At 38.8% G+C, this 21054-nt stretch overlaps 1 protein-coding gene across 3 annotated transcripts in view; it reads right to left on the reverse strand.

Moving 5' to 3' along the window:
- Window positions 1-21054, reverse strand: part of GPM6A (glycoprotein M6A) — a 356200-nt gene that overhangs the window by 32990 nt on the left and 302156 nt on the right. For all 3 annotated transcript variants that reach the window (XM_030312069.1, XM_030312067.1, XM_030312066.1), the window contains one exon: window positions 12365-12557. In XM_030312069.1, coding sequence (XP_030167929.1) covers window positions 12365-12557 — 193 coding nt within the window. The remainder of the gene's footprint in view (window positions 1-12364; window positions 12558-21054) is intronic.

Below are 21054 nucleotides of genomic sequence, written 5' to 3' on the forward strand. Positions count from 1 at the left end.
CCCTCCAAATATATTCACTTCCTAACCCCTGAAATGTCTGAATATTACCTTATATGGCAAAGAGTGAATTTTACCTTCTGTGGTGCACATGGTGATAAGTTAAAGATCTTGAGAGAAGCTTATCCTGGAATATGCAGGTGGCCCCTCAAGGCAATCACAGGTATCTTTTATTTATTTATTTCTTGCATTAAAAAAAATTTTTTTTAATGTTTATTTATTTTTGAGACAGAAACAGAGCATGAGTGGGGAGGGGCAGAGAGCGAGTGAGACACAGAATCTGAAGCAGGCTCCAGGCTCTGAGCTGTCAGCATACAGCCCGACACCGGGCTTGAACGCACCAACCGTGAGATCACTGAGCCGAAGCCGGCCGCTTAACCAACTGAGCCTCCCAGGCGCCCCAATCACAGGTATCTTTATGAGAGATGGGGCACGGGGAGTTTTGAGAGAGACATTTGCAAGAGGAGATACTATTCAGATGGAGGCAGAGACTGGGCCTCAGATCAAGGAGCGCCTGCACCAGGACCCGGAAGAGGCAGGGAACAGAACCCCCCTAGGGACAGAGTGCCCTTCTGCCGACACCTTGGCTTCAGACCTCTGGTCTCCCCAGCCGTGAGAAAATAAGGCTGGTGGTTTTAAGCCACCGAGTTTGTTATGGCGGACCCAAGACACTCATGCAGTTACTCTATTTCTTTATTTCTTCAGTATTTCTCTCACTCTAAGGATGGTTTTAAACTAATTTGGACACTGTCTAATGCACTTGTATGTCACAGTCTATAGAATAGAGTAGTTTGACGGTCATGCAGACAAGTTGCTGGTGCATAAATAGCAGCTCTTTTTTGAAGTTTGAAAATGGTTGTTTTTAAAAAAGTAGAAAAATGGCTGCTTCCTCCTAAGCACCTAAAACCAGTGAATTACTGAGTAGGAGGTGAGTGGCTTTTCCAGCTCAGTTATATATATATCCTATTCAACTTCAGTCAAAAAAAAAAAAATCAGCAATTTTAGAGATTACTTGAAGCTGCTTTGGAACCTTCACAGTTGTGGAGAATATTCATATTTTGTTAGTTTTTATTGAGGCAAAAAACATATAACGTGAGCTCTACCCCACTGACCAATGAAGTGTGTAACACAGAATTAACTATAAGCACAGTGTCTAGAACTCGCTCATTCTGCGTAACCGAAAGTCTAAATCCCAGTGAACTCGTTCTCGTTCTCCCTGGCCCTTGGCCAACACCATGCTACTTTCTGCTTCTATGAGTTTGACTTAAATTATTTCACCAATGTTTTATAGTTTTCAGCATATAAATGTTTCACCTCCTTGCTTAGGTTTATCACTAAGTATTTTATTCTTCTTGATTCTATCATAAATGAGAAGATAGCAATATGAATTCAAGGCCTCTTCAATTTCCTAAAACTTGTTGTGTGATCTAACATGGGACCAATCCTGGATGATGTTTGATGAGCACTCAAGAAGAATGTGTATTCTGCTGTTGGGTGGAATGTTCTAGATAAGTCTATTAGGCCCATTTGTTCTATAGTGTTGTTCAAGTCCTCTATTTGTTACTAACCTTCTGTCTGGTTGTTCTATCCGGTATAGAAAGTAGAATACTGAATTCTCCTACCATGATTGTGATGCTGTCTAGTTCCTCTTCACATCTGTCAATATTTGCCTTATATATTTGGGTCCTTGGATGTTGTGTACATATATTTTCCTGGTGAACTGACATAGTAATCATTATAAAATGTCCTTATTTGTCTTTTTCCTTTCTTTCTTTTTCTTTCTTTCTCTTTCTTTCTTTCTTTCTTTCTTTCTTTCTTTCTTTCTTTCTTTCTCCTTCCTTCCTTCCTTCCTTCCTTCCTTCCTTCCTTCCTTCCTTCCTCCCTTCCTCCCTCCCTCTCTTCCCTCCCTTCCTTCCTTCCTTCCTTCCTTCCTTCCTTCCTTCCTTCCTTCCTTCCTAGAGAGAGGGAGCAAGAGAGCAGGGAGGGGCAGATGGAGACGGAGACAGAATCTATGCTCAGATCTCATGACTGTGAGATCATGACCTGAGCTGAAATCAAAAGTTGGATGCTTAACTGGCTGAGCCACCCAGGTGCGCCTTTCTTGTCTCAAAATTTTGATAGGTTTTGAAGTTTATTTTAATTGACGTTAAGAATGGCCATTCCTCCTTTATTTTGGTTATCATTTACATGGAATATCTTTTTTCATGCTTTACTTTTAGCCTGTGTCTGTAAATCTAGAGCAATTCTCTTTCAGATCACATATATTTGGACCTTGCTTATTATCCACTTAGTCACTCTATGTCTTTGGACCAAGGAGTTTAATCTATTTATCTTTAAAGTTATTATTGACAGTGAATGACTTACTATTGTCATTTTAAATTGTTTTCTATCTGTTGTGTAACTTTTTGTCTTTCTTTTCCTCTTTTCTATTTCATTGATTTTTTTGTAGTGACATGTTGTGATTCTTTTCTTAATTTCTTTTGTATACCTTTTATGGATATTTTCTTTGAAGTTACCATGTTTCTTACATAAAATATTTTATAGTTAACAATCTATTTTAAGCTAACAACAACATAACTTCTATCACAAATAAATAACCTAAATTTACTTTTCTTCCCTCCACACTTTATGTTTATTGACGTCGTGAGTGACACCTTTTAATATTATGTATCCATTAACACACTTTTATAGTTTACAGTTTTTTTTATACCTTTGTCTTTTAACTTCTATGCCAGAATTAAAAGTGATTTACATGGGGCACCTAGGTAGCTCAGTCCATTAAACATCCAACTTTGGCTCAGGTCATGATCTAGCGGTTCATGAGTTCGAGCCTGAGTCAGGCTCTGTGTTGACAGCTCTGAGCCTGAAGCCTGCTTTGGATTCTGTGTCTCCCTCTTTCTCTCTCTCTCTGCCCCTCGCCGGCTTGCACTCACTCTCTCTCTCTCTCTCTCTCTCAAAAATAAGTAATAAAAAAAATTTTTTTAAGTGATTTACATGCCAGCATTATGGTATTCCAGTATTCTGTATTTGTCTATACATTTACCTTTACCAAGTGAGCTTTATACTTTTGTAGGTTTTTTTGGTTGCCTTTTAACCAAATTATTTCAATTTGGAGGGCTCCCTTTAGCATTTCTTGTAAGGTAAGGCCAATGGTGAGAACACTCTCAGCTTTTGTTTATCTGGGAAATTTTGAAATTTCTCCTTCCTTTTTGAAGGACAATTTTGGCAGACACAGTATTCTTGGCTGGCAGTTTCCTTCTTTCAGTAATTCGAATATATCACTCCACTCTTGCGAGGTGAGAGAGCCTCCCACCTCCAGACCCTTAACTCACCCACAATTTCAAGTCTGTTTTGCACATAAAATGATAGTCTCAGGTTCCAGGGATGAGATTCTGGATATCTTTGGGGGCTGTTATGTAGCCTGCCGCAAGCTACGTACCTGATCGACATTTCTAGACACTCAAATATTCTTACATGAAGTTTTCTTCAAACAATCTGAAGAAGGACATTTGCTAGAAGGACATTCATTTCAAAATGTTAAATTATCCAAACATTTAAATTTTGATATACCTGACATCATTTGACTGGTCTGAATCCCTCTTTCCCTCAAAAGTACTTGCAATGTATGAACTTAACAGAACAAAGAACTTGAAATATGACATTAGAAAAATTAAATTAAATGAGTTTTCTGTCAATGATATGTCAACAAAATGCGTTAATTACCCCTCTAATCATGAAGTCACTGATTGTGTCCATAGTAGGATGAAATGACAGAGACTATAAGAAAACTCACCTTTATTTCACTACTCTCGCTTTCCAAAGCAACAATCTATATTATCCTACTTCTTAAAGAATTCCTGAAAGTACTTAACCTCCTTTCTAAATGCAAACTTCAAAATTTGATAATGTTTCTAGAAACAACTGTCCTATGGATTTAAAAGCAATATATATTCTTTGTAGAGAAGAATAAAATTAAAACCAGAAAATCAGATAGATTATTCACTTCTGATCCTCCCAGAGTTTTTTCCCCATAGAAACAATTAATTACAAAAGTTATGATGATTATATACTCCCTTACAAGCTTCATTTTTGGTCAATATACTCTGAAAATATTATCTAATTTATCTAATATTTTTTAAAGATTATGGCCCATTCTATCATTGGAAGGTATCATGATATATTTTACCAATGCTCTACTTTTGGTGAATGGCAGGAAGAATAACAGCCCCCCAAAGATGTTTGTATCTAATCTCCAGAACCTGCAAATAGGCTACCTTGGTCAATGAGACTCGGCAAACGCGGTTAAACTAATGATTTGAGATTTGGAAGTGATCCTGCGCTAAGTGGGTGGGCCCAGTATAATCGCAGGGGTACCAATAAGTGAGAGGACGATGCAGAAGATTCAGAGTCAGATTCAGAGAGAGATCTGAGAACGCGATAGTGCTGGCTTCGAAGAGGGAAGGGGGTCACGAGCCAAGGGATGCAGGTGGCCTCTGGAAGCTGGGAGAAGTAAAAATACAGACTCTCCCCTAGAGCCTCCAGATGGAACACAAGCCTGCCAATACGTTGATTTCAGCCCATTTCGATAAACCCAGTAAGACCAATTCCGACTTCCCAGACGGGGAAGAAAAAGAAATACCCTCAAAACAATAAATGTGTGCTTTGTTAATTCACTAAGTTTGTTGCAACTTGTTAGAGCAGCAACAGGAAGCTAAGGCGTCACTATTACAAATAGCATGATAATAACGATCATTTTAGATAAATCTTTGAAAGGGATGTATTGTCAACATGGTATCCAGAAGGTCTGAAGCAAACTAAACATGCATCGGTAACAAGTAAGACGACTTATTCTCTGCTTCCCAATACCGGGTATTATTATTTAATTTTTCTGATAATTTGACAGTAAAAACAATGGCATCATTTAAATTAATTTTCTTAGTTCAGTAGTGTGGATGAACATATATTTACAGGCTATTAACCATTTGCATTCTTCGATGAAATATGTTTTCATATTTTGCTAGAATATGTATCCTTTTGTTGTTGAATTAATTCTGCCTTTATTAAAATTAGGACCTCTTCTCATGTAAGTGGTAAAAATTTTTCTCAGTTCCGTGTATCTTTTACTTTTTTAAAGTACTTCAATGAGTAGAATTTAATATATATGATATAAAATCCATATATATTTTCTTTTGTGATCTCTTCTGTTTCTTAGATACTTTTCTATTTCTTAGATACTTTTTGCCCCATAATAGATGAAATCTTAATCTATTTTTCTTCTGACTGTTACAAAATAGTGTATTTTTAAATTTTAACTTTCAGTTCATCTGGAAGTTTTTTGGTAAAAATGTGACTAGGGACATAATTTTATATATACATATAACTACTTACATACACTTAATTCTTTTTTTCCCCTCTCTTTTCTGGTCCATTTGATATATTTTTTATGCCTGTGCCAATACTCTTATAGTATTAATTATTGTAGCTTCTCCATTCCCTCTGTTTCTTAACCTGAAATCAATTCAAGTACTAACTATCCATTCTTGGATTCCTATCTGTGCAGTCTGATACGGAAGGCACTTTGCTCACATACCTTTCCCATGTCAGTGTCCGGGGAAAATAAATTTATCTTGTTCTACACTGGATCCCTAAGGATTAGCACAGCGATTAGCAAATAGTATGACCCACTATTTTTGGCTGAATGAGTGAATTCATTTTAAAACCAATCAGACAAAAGATTAGCTTGAAAAATGATATTTGCATATTTGAAAACAAAAGCATAGAAATAAAATAAATGCAATAAGTTTTAAATATATGTATATATTTAAATATATGTAAATATATTTCCATACTTGCTATATAACCCAATTTGCAAAACAGGCGGAAACACTCAGCTGTTCTGGAATAAAAGACTAAGGTTTAGCAAGTGAGTTACAGGTTGTAAGCATGTCAGAACTGGAAGTTCATTACCAGCTTTGTCTGAATACTTCATTGACAGGCAAATCAGTGCATTCCAAGGCAGACCAAGTACTCTTTGGAAAACTCTTGACTTTTGAAAAGTTCTTTATACTGAGTCAAAAAACTATTTCCTTATAAACTGAAATTCATTGACCTAAATATCTCTCTGAACCACAAAGCAAGTTTTCCTCTACCAGATAACCTTTCAATTTGTATTTGAATGAAATCATCATATTCTTGTCTGTAAACATTTTTTTCTAAAGTTGCTGTTTCCCTGGATGTTAAAAAAGAGAACAGGGGCGCCTGGGTGGCTCAGTTGGCTGGGCGTCCAACTTCACTCAGGTCATGATCTTGCAGTACATGGGTTTGAGCCCCGCGTCGGGCTCTGTGCTGACAGCTCGGAGCCTGGAGCCTGCTTCGGATTCTGTGTCTCTCTCTCTCTCTGCCCCTCACCCGCTCACACTCTGTCTGTCTCTGTCTCTCAAACATAAATAAACATTTAAAAATTAAAAAAAAAAGAGAGAGAGAACATAAATTAGATCTTTGAATTCTAATCGAGTCTGAAGCCTACTCCGGTGCTTACCTTGGTTGGAATATCTACTCTAGTCAAACAGTCCACCACTAGGGGGTATTGTGTGCAGGGACAGACTTTAGGAAGTGTGACAGTGGCCATCATCATGATCGTAACAGCAGCAGTGTCAGCAGTATGTTCATAAACAGGTGTGTAGCCTTAATAGGTGCTAGTCCTGTTAGAATTGTTTTAAAATATCAGCTCATTTTATCCACATACCAACCTTAGGAAGTTGGCAGCGTTAGTTAAGTTCCTTTCACTGATGAGGGACTGAGGCAGACAGGTTAAACTTGTCCAAGGTAAGAGAACTAGAAAGGGGCAGGGGCGCCTGGATGGCTCAGCTGGTTAAGCATCTGACTCTTGGACCGACTCCTGGTTTTGGCTCAGATCGTGATCTCACAGTTCATGGCACTGAGCCCCGCATACGTCTCCTCACTGATGGTATGGTGCCTGTTTGGGTGTCTCTCTCTCTCTGTCTCTGTCTCTGTCTCTGTCTCTCTCCCTCTCTCTATGTCCCTTCCCTGCTCCTGCTCGCTCTCTCTCTCTCTGTCTCTCCAAGTAAATAAATAAACTGAAAAAAACCCCCAACAATATAAAGGGGCAGATAGCACATGAAACTAACCCAGTGAGTTTGACCCCAGAACCTGGGCTCTTATATTCACCACACTCTGTTGTCTCTCCATCTAACATCTTCATGGTTTATATACTGGGTTTCATCGTTGAGGTTTTATATTAATGAAGTGGGTTTTTTCTTTTTCTTTTTCTGACACTTATTTGAGGACTACTAGTCTGGCTGAAATACTGCCTAAGGAGATCCTCTCTGGTCACTGTACCAGAAGTAAGGAATTCAGTATGGTTTTTCTAACATAAGTTCTAGATGAGACTGAAATTATTTTTGAATCTCCAATTCAATAATCAATATCTCCAACTCAACAATCTCCTATCAGTACTAATTTGTCTGGTCTTCAAAACGCTTGTAAGTAGAAGACTCCAGCAATTTGGTTTGACTGTCAATCCCCCAGGTCAGACGGGTACACTGCTGTGATTTCTGTCAGCCTATGAAACCTGGTTTTGTCTTGCCATGAGTTCCTACTTTCTTTTCCCTTCTCATTCCCATCCATTAAGTGACTGAAAACTGTTTTCTACATCATTTAGTTCCAAGAAAGAAACATGTAAACTATAAGCAGACTTAAAGAATTACATACATAGGAAGTTGAGAGCAAATCCAATATATCTATTTTATCTGAGCTTACTGTCTGCTTTTGTTTTAGGCAAACAAAGATTTTTTTTTTTTTTTTTTTTTTTTTTTAGAGAGAGAGAGAGTGCACGAATGGAGGACAGAGGCAGAAGGAGAGAGGGAGGGAGAAAAAGTGGAGGCTTGGCAGGGGGCGGGGAGAGAGAGAGAGAGAGAGAGAGAGAGGGGGAGAGAGAGAGAGAGAGAGAGAGAGAGAGAGAATATCTTAAGCAGGCTCCACACTCAGCCCAGAGCTTGACATGGGGCTCAATCCCACAGCCCTGGGATCATGACCTGAGCTGAAATCAAAAGTTGGATGCTTAACCAACTGAGCCACCGAGGTGCCCCAAGATTAATTTTTATGTGTGCATTAAATATCAAAGAATTCATTATCTAGTAACCTCAGGTTTTGACACCTTAGCTTCAAGTCACAGTAATAAAACTTCGAACACAAAACACATTCACTTTGGAAATCAATGGTACCAGATCCTAGACCCTCTCCATAATTTATCAAAACCCAAATATAATCCCTGTCTAATAAGTTACAAGAGGGTGTATTTGTGAATAAGACTGTCTTTAGCTCAGTCCTCCAGAGAGTTACTGAAAAAGCCAAATCACTTAGCAAAATTAGTGGTTTGGATATTTGAGATCTAATTTTCTAATCAGTTTCCACGTTGCACTGTCCTCTATGAATCTGTCCTGCAGAAGTGAAATGCTTACCCCACTTTCTTGCTCACTCACCAAATGAAACTGATGGAACACAGAACACCTTACCAAGTGGCTCTCAGGTGAGGAAGTCTGAATCACGGATCAGAAAATGATCTCTTGGTCATACAGCAGAAAGTGATGGAGTGGTGGACCGGTTCCCCATGTTGAGGGCCCTTAAACGGCTATGCCAAACTAAAAAAAAGTTATAGTCAGAGGATAAGACTATCTATCCCCTAAGGGAAGCAGTGGGCTAGGTCACACACTCATCGTCACAACACTTTGGAGCCAACAAATAACCATGGACTTAGCAGGGATGAAAAGTTCCTCAGAAACCAAGTTGATGAGGAGGGACAGAGCGATACTTAAAAACAGATCAACAGGTCACCAAATCTTTGAGCAATTCCCTCTCCTCTCTCTCTCTGGGGGTCTCCCCTTCCAAATGGAGTAGGACAAAATGATTTGATGGGTGACATCAGCTGAGGATCGAGGAGCCGCGTGTCAATCGCCTTCCCCTGTTGAAGGCTGGCACTGCTGGGAATTTCGAGTCCCAAACGCAGACTGCGTGACCGTGGAGATTACTCCTTTATTGGTTTTTAATATTTATAAACTTGTTTATTATTTACATGCAAACTTATTTATGAGAAGTCAGTTTTGCATGCCACACAGATGATTAGTGAAATGCAATACAGCAGTCATCTTTCAGAGCTCCTGACCTACATGTTTCTTTCTGTAGACTTGGAGATACTGACCATATTGAGATGTGTGTGTGTGTGTGTGTGTGTGTGTGTGTGTGTGTGTGTGTTTAAGACAAAGAAGACAGTGAAGAGACAGAGACAGAGAAGCTAAGAGAAAGAATGGAGTAATCCTCAGATCCTGAGGACCATAGGAGAAAAAGTGGAGGCTTGGGCAATTGGTTTTATCTTTGAGTTCACACATCCAGTAAACAGGCTTCTTTTCCTTTCTAAGTAAATGAGATAGGAGTGCCCAATTTGGCTGAACCAAGCATGTGAAGTAGGGGGAAAAAATAGACTCTCTGTAAATGACTAAAGTTGGCCAACAAGGGTTTTCTTCACATTCTCTTCCAAACTTACCTTAGCTTATTTCCAAGCAAACTATGCTGCCCACTAAACACATCTCTCATCCACCTCTATTCTGGATTTTCTTATTTTACATCCTCTGTTTCTCCCTCACTTTATCTATTCCTCTGATATCCCTGTAAGGCAGCATCCCATAGGGTAATCCCTACTGGCTCTAAACCTGCATTTAAAATCTTTATCAGTTGGCACTAATGGTACCTAAGAAGTTTATGATGCATATCTTCCCTCTGTTTTTCCAAGCTGTTTGCAGACAGGGAGAGAGTCAGAATTCGTTTGGTAGCTTCAGAAGGCCTTGTATAAAGAATTTTAGTTATTTGAAATATAAAAATAGAGATAAGGTGAGCACTTGCCTTTATTCCAATCAAAATGGCGTCCTTCCCATTCCAAAAATGCATTATTCATTTCAATTAATTTCCAGTGAAACAGAGCAAAGGTAAAAGTACCAAATTAAGCAGACGATCTCTGCTTTCTCTTCTGAACTCCCACATATACTCTTCCTTCAGAGCAATAGAAGTCTGTGATATATGAAAGTCTGCTGTGTAAATGTCAAATAGATGTCTTGACAAATGGTTCCTGATGTCCACGATCGCCTCCTGTCACTTATTAGGCTCATGATTTCTTACAAACTTCTATTCTGTATCTAAGGTTAGCAATTTGGATGTAGCCTAAATATAGAGAATCTGTAGATTTTAAGGACATCTGTGGTGGCTTAAAATAATGCACAGTGAAAACATATTTTGTCCAGTGTAGGCTGAGATAAAACTAAAAAGAAAATGTCAGTTTTATCACATGAAAATATATCCTTGCCATCATCTTCTTAAGGATCTCTGCAGGCTATCCTGCAATAATCCAAAGCATTTTCAGATAATTCAATCATATTCCAAATGACGAATAAACTTACAAGGGTCGATTCATGCTATATAGCTAATGTAATGGAAATTGATAAACTGTCTACTAAGGGCTTAAAGAGTTTAATTTTAATGGATCATTACTATTTTTCAAAACTAATTTGTAAAATGCAATTACATTGGTAAACATGAGGAAAGTGATATAAAGTCCTTTGTCATTTTTAGTTTATGATTTTTAAAATTTGCTATGAATTCTTCATTTCAATAAGTCAGTGACATTGATTGAGCTCTAAATTGATACTTCAGAGTTAGGGAAATTAACTCCTTTCTCCTCTTAACAACTATATTGGGGGGAGGTGCTCAGTCTCACACACCTGCTTTGTCATATTTCTTATTTTATGGCCATTCTTTCCCAAATTTTAAGTGACATTATATTTGAGAGAAGCATAAATATTTCCAATAAATACTCCTTTTCCTAAAAATTTTGCTATACACTATGTCCAAGGATACATGCTTTCCACTTTGCAAAGTAGGAAATTCTTTCTCTATAACTTGGTGGAAATGCGTGCCGTTTTTTACCTTTTCATTTATATAGAAATCAGCAACTTTAATTAATAAAATAACAAATATAATGTACAGCCAATATTTTATTCAAGATATTCTGTCTGTAGCTGATAGAGTATAAAAATTTTTAGCAATAGGGTATATTTTCTGATATTGGAGTTGGAGAAAAGTTGTCTTCTACCTAGAAAGTTGTCCAGGTTGACTGAGCGTTGTCTTAGATTAGGGTCTTAGAATGAATTATACCAGGTCAGTAGGAACTGGCTCTGGGTAAATAAGAAATGTCATTAACCTTTTCGATGGAATTCTAAGAGTAAAAAGCAAAGTCACTCTCACCAGCCGTATTAATTACTAAGATCTGTAACTCTAAACCCATCTTACTCCAGAAAAAGCATATATAAATTAAGCGGATTTGAATTTACTCTGAATGACAAAATAAAGCAACATGAAAAATATTGTAATTGCACAGTATCAAGAAGCATGAAATCCATGCAAGAAGTTGTAGGGGAACAGATGCTATGCTGGCTAGTGCAATAGAAAGTCTACTGTCAGCTGGTCTTACAAAATACAGCGTAAAAACAAGTTATTTTCTTTTTGTGGGCATTGTATCACTCAATAAATGAGCTGACTTGGGAATTTATTTGGAACTAAATTCAATCCTCAACACTCGTTCTCTGTGATAGTCAGCAACAAGGGACTGCAACTTAAACAGCAAACTCTTTTACTTCTAGACCATGTGTGCGTTACTTTTTAAAAAATATTAAAATTCAGTGATCCCAGGATTCTGCATTTTATGAGTCAAACGTACGTCTTAAGTATAACTCACGGTTATAGCAAAAAGGTGCTCAATATTTCTTATGATTTGTCATTAACCGAAGTTAAGAACCACTCCCAAAGATTAATTAGGAAGTCCACATCACTTCTGTGAGGCAGGAAAGAAAGACAGTATTACACCCAGAGCTGAATGGGTGTGTTTAGAAGGTGAGAGAACCCGCAGAATTCTGCTAACTGCCTAGAATTAGCAGCAGTGTCTACGTTCACACCTGGCTCTGTTCTTTATCCTCTGTTCTCTTCTATTAGAACAGCTTCTGCTCAAATGAGAAGAGCCAAAGAAAGGCAAGCATTCCGCTTAATGGTGACTGAATTTTGGATAAAACTTGACAGTCAAATTGAAACACAAATCAAGCCCAGATTCAGCTGGCTTCCAACCTTCTGCTATGTGTCCTGTGTTCATGGTAAAGGTCAAAGGTATCTCATCTCAGGTGTATAACCCAAGGGTATTTATTTCTTCACCTATAACTTTGCCTCACTGGACTTTAGACCCCTGTTTATTCAACACGCAGCAATGCGAACATACACTGTCAACGTAAGAAGCGATAGGAGGGTGACTCACATGGTAAAGACGTCAAGGGTATCTCCTGCAGTTCTTGCCATCTCAAAGTAGGTTTGCAGGATGTTGACAGTTCCAGAGAGCGCTTCATGACCACAGCCACAGAAGAGGGCAACCCCAGCGTAGAGCAGGATGGTGGCAATCAGAGAGGCATAGGGAATGCCTCCCAGGCATTTAATACAGCACTCAAAACACCCTGTAGAAGACCGACAGGAAAATGTTAGAAATTTATATTTTTTCTTCATCTAATTAAAAAAAAAAGTAAGCATTATGGGAATGTATATTTGCATTTAAAGATGACATCAGGTCAACACGCACATCCAGTCCTAGGCTGCCCTGGGGGCTATAAAAATCAGGTTTCTTAATTATATGCCCATCCTCCACAAATAAGAGAATATTTACTTCCATTGTTCTATCCCCCAGACCAACAGATGCCCTTCCTTCCCAACTCAGACTTCCCACAATCTTCACAATGTGCATACATATCATTCTACCTTCACTTTATTGCTGTCAGTTTCACATGCTTGAGTTTTTATTTCAATGACATTTACTCTAAGGAACTCCCTGTAGCTGTGTTTTTAAAATAGTGAGTCAAAACCTATTCAATGTGAACCTAATTTAGTGAACTTCAACCAGAAATTTTGAGAAGTTTGAGAGAATAGACTAGACTATCTGAGAACATTGCATGTAGCAAGGCAAATTATATTAGAATCTTTTGAGTTAAGAGAGTAGTGTACGTTAGCTTTGTAGTGACTCAAATGCAGAACCCAGTTCTTGGCTGTGGTGCATGACTGAAAGCAACGAGAAAGATACGGGCACAGGAGAAAAGAAAGACGAGGATGGGTAAAATCTTGACTCTATCACTTTATGTTTTTCAGTAGGTTTATTCTTTTCATTTCATCGTTTGTAAAAGGGTGACAGAATTTCCCTCAAATCATTCTTGTGAGCATTAAGTAGGTAATCACACTACTGGGTATTTACTCAAAGGATATGAAAACACTAATTCAAGAAGGTATCTATGCACCCCTGTGTTTGTAGCGGTATTTATTTACAACAGCCAAATTACAGAAGCAGCCCAAGTGTCCATCGACAGATGAACGGTTAAAGAAGACGTGGTGTGGATATGTATATACGTGTGTGTGTGTGTGTGTGTGTGTGTGTGTGTGTGTGTGTAATGAAATATTATTCAGCCATAAAAAAGAATGAAATCTTGCCATTTGCAATGACATGGATGGAGCCAGAGTGTATTATGCTAAGCAATATAAGACAATCAGAGAAAGACACATACCGTGTCTTGATTTCATTCATATGTGGAATGTAAGAAATAAAACAAATGGGCGCACCCAGCTGGCTCAGTGAGGAAAGCGTACGACTCTTGATCTCAGGGTGATGAATTTTAGCCCCGCATTGGGTGTAGAGTTTATTTAAAAATAAAATCTTAGAAACAGAAGCAAACGAACAAAGGGAAAAAAGGAGACAAACCAAAAAACAGACTCTTTACTATAGAGAACAGATGGTTACCAGAGGGGAGGTGGGTGGGGGGATGGGTAAAGTAGGTGATGGGGATTAAACAGTACACTTAACTTGGGAGCACTGAGTAACGTACAGAGTTGTTCAAGCACCTCATTGTACACCCGAAACTAATACAACATTGTAGGTTAAGTACATTGGAATTAAAATGAAATACAATTTAGAAGTGAGCTAATAAAAAAATAAGAGTGCATCAATACATAAAATAGTGCATGACAAACAGTAGCTACTCAATAAATATCGTATCTACCATTGCTAGACACACCTTTAACTATATTGAGATGAACTATGATTGTGTTGTAATGTGGTTTTCAAAAACACGTTGACTACGGTAATCACTTCTGTTTTTTAAAGCTTTGTCACGTTAGTCTTTTGAAAGATAACTTTTTGTTTAAGACATCAGGCTGTTAGTATCAAAAATAACTGTGAGAATTTGCTAGGTATCTTCTAAGAGATTAACTAGAATGCCTATGTGTGTATGTTTTGCAATAAGACATATTGATGAGGTACTTTGCACCAGTTGCTGGTGAGAAAGGAAACACAAAGGGCTGCCAGGCCCAGAGCAACTCCTATGATGATCTCGGTTTCCCCTCCATCTACCTGTGTCCCTCCCACCCCCTACCCCCATTCCAGAGATTTCCTCCTACTCTTCTCCTTTTGGCAATTCTTGATCCAATCTCCTTTTGTAATGCCGAAGTATCTCAAAAACTCTCCATATAACTGACTCTTCCTTTCTGCAGAAGCAAATAAAAAATGAGATTGGAAAATGGACTGTTATTTATTGTACTTAAGTCACAGGAAGATCTGTGTGCACCTTATCTAGAATGCATATGTGTTTATAGTAACATATGATTCATGCAATAATTGTAAGCTTCCTGTGTGAAGTAATTCTACATTTAGAGAGTGGTCTAGATGGCTAATTTGAACACTGATCATTGGAACTGACCTTCTTGAGAGAATTATGGCTCACCTCTTCTGCCCCAGAGGCAAATAAAAAGAAATCAGAACACCTCTGCACTTTCAAAGCAACTGTTATTACAGAAAATCATTTCCTAAACCTTATTCCCCTGACACACACACACACACACACACACACACACACACACACACACGTGCATGCGCACACACAGAATGTGGGGAAGCAGAAAACAGTAGAACAGCTTGACACTTCCTACGATGGGAAGCGATTTCACTAGCAGATGGATGAGACCAGAGTGTGTAGCCCCTGAATGTCACTGAACACAGTCTTGAGTAGAGATTAACAGGAGAGCAGAAAAATCTTTGAACTACTCTCTGTCTCTCCATGTTGTAAAATTTTCACCTTATTGATTATGTAAAGATAAAGGAAAACAAGAAACAAAATCAGTACCAACCCAAAGAGGAGTTACCCCTTATCTTGGGAAGCACCCCAAACACTCCCATGATTTCAAACCCCATTGTGATTTCTCCCTACTACTGTTCTTGAAGAATTTGATATAGGTATGGGGGCTTTCCTCTGCAGTCAGAGCTGTCAAAATCAGATTAATGTAATGTAGTCAACAAAACCCTTCGGAATAGAAGTCTAAAGAGAAAGAAAGAGTCCGAACATCAAATTCACAGATAGGAATTATCTTTGCTGGGTCCTCTAAAGCTTTTAACAAAGCAAAAATAAAATCAGAATGAGGTCCAGGGACAAATGAAGAGGTAAGCCTATAGACGGTCACTAAAATGCCACTGACGACTTTTGATTAATTTTGTTCATCTGAATTTTAATTCAGAGTCAGTTTCTACTTCTTTTACATTTTCTCAGTTGTGGTTTAGCAGTTACCAGTTACCTAGACTGTATACGTTCAGGAGGTGGGGGGGGGGTTGTTAGTGTCACGGTCTATAGGATTAATTACAGCTTTAACTGAGCAGTGCCTTCTGAATTTCGACAAACATGAGAAAAATTTCAATACTGCGTTAAACCCAAATTGACGACCTTGAGTTCAACGGCATTCCTGAATGAGTTTAAGGTCTCCAAATCGAACGGATTTTTTTTCCCTCCCTGTTGAAATGCGGCCATTTAAATCCCTCAGAATGCCATCATCCCTACTGACAAATCCAGGTTTCTCTGAACCTCCCTCACTGCCACGTTAGGTTCGCCTCCTTCAATTTAAGCCCCGATCCTCTGCAAGAGTTTTACTCAAAATAAGAAACAGTAAGAATCTTATCATGCACATTTTGCACTTGGGATGGTCTAGATCCTAACTGCCCCCGCCCTGCCACGGGGCCCGAGGTGCCCGTTGGATTTAAAAGAAGACTCTCCGGACTCCCGTCGGGGGAAGCGGAGCATCACTTCAGCCTTCTCTCCAGCTGCCAGAATCCCACAGAGCTGCTGGCAGGAGAGCATCTCTCCACCCACAGCGAGAAGGAGCCTTGGCAGAGCAGCAGAATCACCATGGCAACCGTGCTCTGGGGCCCGGGACGTGCTCCCAACAATCACCCTTTAAGGCTGAGGCTTCCGCTGCCTCCCACCGCCACGTTTTCACTGCCCCTCAAACGAGAAATCACTCCATTTAGTGATGATCGGTGAGAGCGTCATACGCGGAGGGCCGGCACGGGAGAAAAAGAACATTTCTTGAGAAAATCTCTATAAAGACAATAAAGATGAATTTGCACAGCAAACGCTTTCAGTACAAGCTGTGAGGAGAACAGGGCCACCGACTCTCGAACAGAGCCGATGGTTCTAATGCTGAACGTGGAATTTACACGCCGTCCGGTAGATACTACCAGTACACGCACAGAAGCACTTCTCACACGTACCCGGTTGCTGGCTGTATTTTCTCAAATTAACACTACGCCTTTAATCTCATATGAAAAAAATACATTGAAGGAATGACTGGGCTTCCTTTTCAATACTCGGAAACATTAGCATCTGTCCAATATCTAGTGGGGTTATACACGGACTTGCCCTGATATAAAAATTCAAAGAAGACAGAAGCTCTGGACATAGTCCACATTTTTTTTTAGAAGGATGAGATCTACGAGTACTTTACTTCCATTTAAACACTGTGAAATAAACACAAGCCCTTGCCACTGCTCTTTCCACAAAGTGCACCGAGATAAGTCAAGGGGAAAGAACGTAAGCCAACAAGACAAAGAGCCTGGAAGAAAGGCGTCTGGGAAGGGAGGTTAGCACAGTGGTGGATTCCGGAAAAGAGGTTAACAAATGATACGGGCAATTATTCATCGATAAATATTTCCTAATGAGTTGATGCGTTCTCTACTGAGCTATGATGTCACCTGGGTCACTACCACGTACCCAGAGAGGCCTGGGTTTGTTTGGGGGCTGTCCGTTGTGCTCCATCAGTGTCCTGGTCTGTCCCTGGGCCAATATCACACTGCCTTACAATATGTCTTGCTTTGTGGTGGAGAAAATTCCCCCAACTTGTTCATCTTCCTCCTGCGGATCATGCTGTTAATGGCCCTCCCACCTTACCACGTAAATTTCAGAAACAGTTTGTCTGTTTCCACAATTTAACTAATTGGAATTCTGATTTGGTATCTATACACTGATTTTGTATCTAGAAATTTCACAAACTTCTTGTGATGATCTTCTGAATTATTTTGATTCTGTGAATTACTTTGAGTTTGTTGATGATCATACCATCTGTGAAATTCTGAGCTTGCTTTCTTTTCATGATTTGTACCTTCTACTTATCTTCCTGTTGGCTTATTCCGTCAGGTACAATGCACGGAGACAAGGAGAAACAATGAAAAAAGGGCACCTTTTCTTGCTCCTGATAATAAAGAAAACACTTGCCAGGTTTTACCATCGAGTGTGATGTTTGCTGTTGGTTTACTGGTTAAGGAGGTCTCCTTAATTTTGAATTCCATAACATGCGTTTCCCCCATCTGTTGAAATAATTTTGTTGTTTCTCTTTATCTGCCATTTCAATAAGTTTTTCTAATTTAAACCAGCATTCCTGAGAAAAATCCAACTGAGTCATACTGTATTTTTCATACGTTGCTGAATTTGTCATGCTAACATTTTGTTCAATACTTTTGCATTTATCAATTCACTCCACAAATAGTTCCTGGGTCCTCACCAGGTGCCAGGCAGCATGCTAACCGCCAGAGCTGTGCAAGTAAGGAAGTAAACAAGGGCCCTGCTCTCTTTCTAGAGGTGGGAGACAGACAACCAGCAAGATGCAGAAGTAACACACGAGAGGTGGTGGAAAGTGCAGACAGAAAAACCCAAACAGGGAAGGGAAGTAGGGAACAGTGGAATAATGATCTCAGTTTTTTTCAGGAAAGGAATAACCAAGGTGACATTTTAAAAAAGACACGAAGGAGGGAAAAGAGCAGTCCCAGAGGGTCGGTGGGAGAAGAGGGTTTCAAACAGGAAAAGGAAATGCTAATGTCCTGAGGTAGGTGTGTGACTAGAGTCTCTAAGGAAAATTTAGGAAGCCATTGATGGTAAAATAGGTTGAAGCTGAAACAAAGGAATATAAAATGAGGCTAAAAACGTAATGGGTGAGGGTGGGGACGTCGATGTTCATGAATGTGACTGACATCTAATTATTGCTTTCTTGTGTTGGAATCAAGTTTATACTAGTCTTGTACAGTGACCTCCTTCTGTCCCTTGGGGCTGTGGGGGTGTTTGTGTCAGGTTTAGCTGAACAACAAATATTTGGTAGAACTAGCTAGTAAAACCATTCAGGCCACTTGTGTACTTTGGGGGAAGAATTTTAACTACTAATCTAATTTGCTAATATTTATAGAATTAATCAAGATTTCTATTTTTTTAAGTCTGTTTACTAAGTTCAATTTTTATATATTTGTACATTCAATATAAGATTTAAAATTTATGATGAAGTTGTATGTAATTTTGTTTTACAGTATTTTTAAAAAATGTTTAATGTTTATTTATGAGAGAGAGAGAGAGAGAGAGAGCACAAGCAGCAGAGAGGCAGAGAGAAAGGGAGACAAAGAATCCGAAGCAGGCTCCAGGCTCTGAGCTGTCAGCACAGAGCCCAACACAGGGCTCAAACTCATGAACTGGGAGATCGTGCGAAGTCAGGCACTTAACCAACTGAGCCACACAGGTGCCCATTTTATAGTATTTTTAACTTATTTATCATCTGTTCATGTTTCCTTTTGTTTTCTCAGATGATTTCAATATCCTTCCTTTCTTCATTTCTCTACCCCTCTACTTTTCCATCTCCCCTCTGCCTCCCCACCTTTATCTCTTTTCCTTTTTCTCTCTTTCTCTATTTTTTTAAATTTTTAAAAATGTTTTATTTATTTTTGAGAGAGAGAGAGACAGAGACAGAGACAGAGCTCGAGAAGGGACGGGCAGAGAGAGAGGGAGACACAGAATCTGAAGCAGGTTCCAGGCTCTGAGCTGTCAGCATAGAACCCAATGCAGGGCTCAAACTCACGAACCATCAGATCATGACCTGAGCCGAAGTCAGACGCTTAACCAACTGAGCCACCCAGGCGCCCCTCTCTATTTTTTAAGTGAATTAATTTATTTTGAGACAGGAAGGGCAGAGAGACAGAGGGAGAGAAAGAATCCCAAGCAGGCTCCAAGCTGTCAGCTCCAAGCCCTACTTGGGGCTCGATCTCTCAAACTGTGAGATCACGACCTGAGCTGAAATCAAGAGTCACACCTCAAATGATTGAGCTACCCAGTCGCCCTTCTTTCTCTGTTCTTAAAGTCCACCAGTCAGGATAGCCTATGTTTTATGTTCCATGTTTGCTACATTAAAAAATAAAGATAAAAAAAAACAGTTTTAATGATTTAAAATATCACATTTTATCTTTCATTCAGGTTATAATATTTCTATCCCAGTTTAGTGCTGGGGTTCTCCGCCTACTATAGCTTGAGTTCAGAAACTCAGGCTGAAAAAAAGGAGACATTGTCTTGAACCCTGCCAGTCATACCCTCAGAATAAAAAACATCAGGAAAGTCTCACTTTGACAATTAAATACTCTGAGCTACAGGTGAGAGATGCCACTTCTACTCGAGTCCAAAGGCCAGAAAGAGCCATCATGCCTCCCTCTCAGTCACAAAGAGCAATTCTATGTTTCCACAAGACGCAGCGCCCTAAATACTTAGCAAATAGTACTAATAACTATCATAATAAAATTCTAATGTTTCTTAATATTACTAGGCTTTTTACATAACCCATTTTGCATGAGTATTTCATGTTTCATTAATTTCTGTTTTTAACTTATTTCTTTGATTTTACTTTATTGGGGTATATTTTGCTGTACATTTCATAATGTCTGGAGGCAGTTGCTGACCTCATTAGTTTTTAGTCTTTCTTCTTTTCTAATAAAAACCTAAGGATATAAAGTCCCTTCTAATTGTGAATTTCACAAGTTCTAATATGTGATCTTTTCATCATTGTTCAGTTGTAAGAATTTCCTAAAGCCTACTGTGATTTTTGCCCCAAAATGTATTTATATACTTGTTTTCTTTGATTTTTTTTAATTCCCAAATATGTGATATTTTTCTGTGTTTTTGGGTTATTATGTGTTCATATCTTAACTGCATCATTGTTAGAAAACATGAGCTACAGAATAGCAATCTTTTGGAATTTATGGTGAGTTCCTTTAAATTCAATCTTAAACTTGGGTTTTTCAGTCTCAGGTAGCAGAAATTAAGGTCACAAACTCAGAGGAGAGGGGGCTTGTGGGATCAAATTTTGAGGGGACTTCCCCTCCCAACCCACCTAAGGTAAAAGGAAGGTAATTTTCTTTTCTATCATACACAGAATTTTTGTCATGATTACTGTTAGGTTTATTTTTTGTTTTTCTTTTCTTTTCATGGCTTAGCCCTCCACCAGTGCCTTTTAGAGTCCTGGTTTTTGCACTATGTATTCCAAGCTGACTCCATGCCTGGGGTGGAACTCAGGCTCAGAAGACCAATGCACACATATATAGGAGTAAATATATTTTAATTACATCTATATTTTACATATGTGTATATTAAATACATACACATATTAATTCCATAATTTTAACTGTTTTACAACAGCAAAGTTTTTCATGTCATGTAGTCTACCATACTGCTGGGAGTTCACTCTTATACAGGGACAACAAAAGATCGATAGGTTTTGGAGGAATATCTCCAACTTGAAAGAAGGAAACCAAAATAAACACAAAAGAACTCAGAGAAATGAGAGACACAG

Source organism: Lynx canadensis, chromosome B1 (assembly GCF_007474595.2).
Source record: "Lynx canadensis isolate LIC74 chromosome B1, mLynCan4.pri.v2, whole genome shotgun sequence".
Classification (NCBI taxonomy): Eukaryota; Metazoa; Chordata; class Mammalia; order Carnivora; family Felidae; genus Lynx; species Lynx canadensis.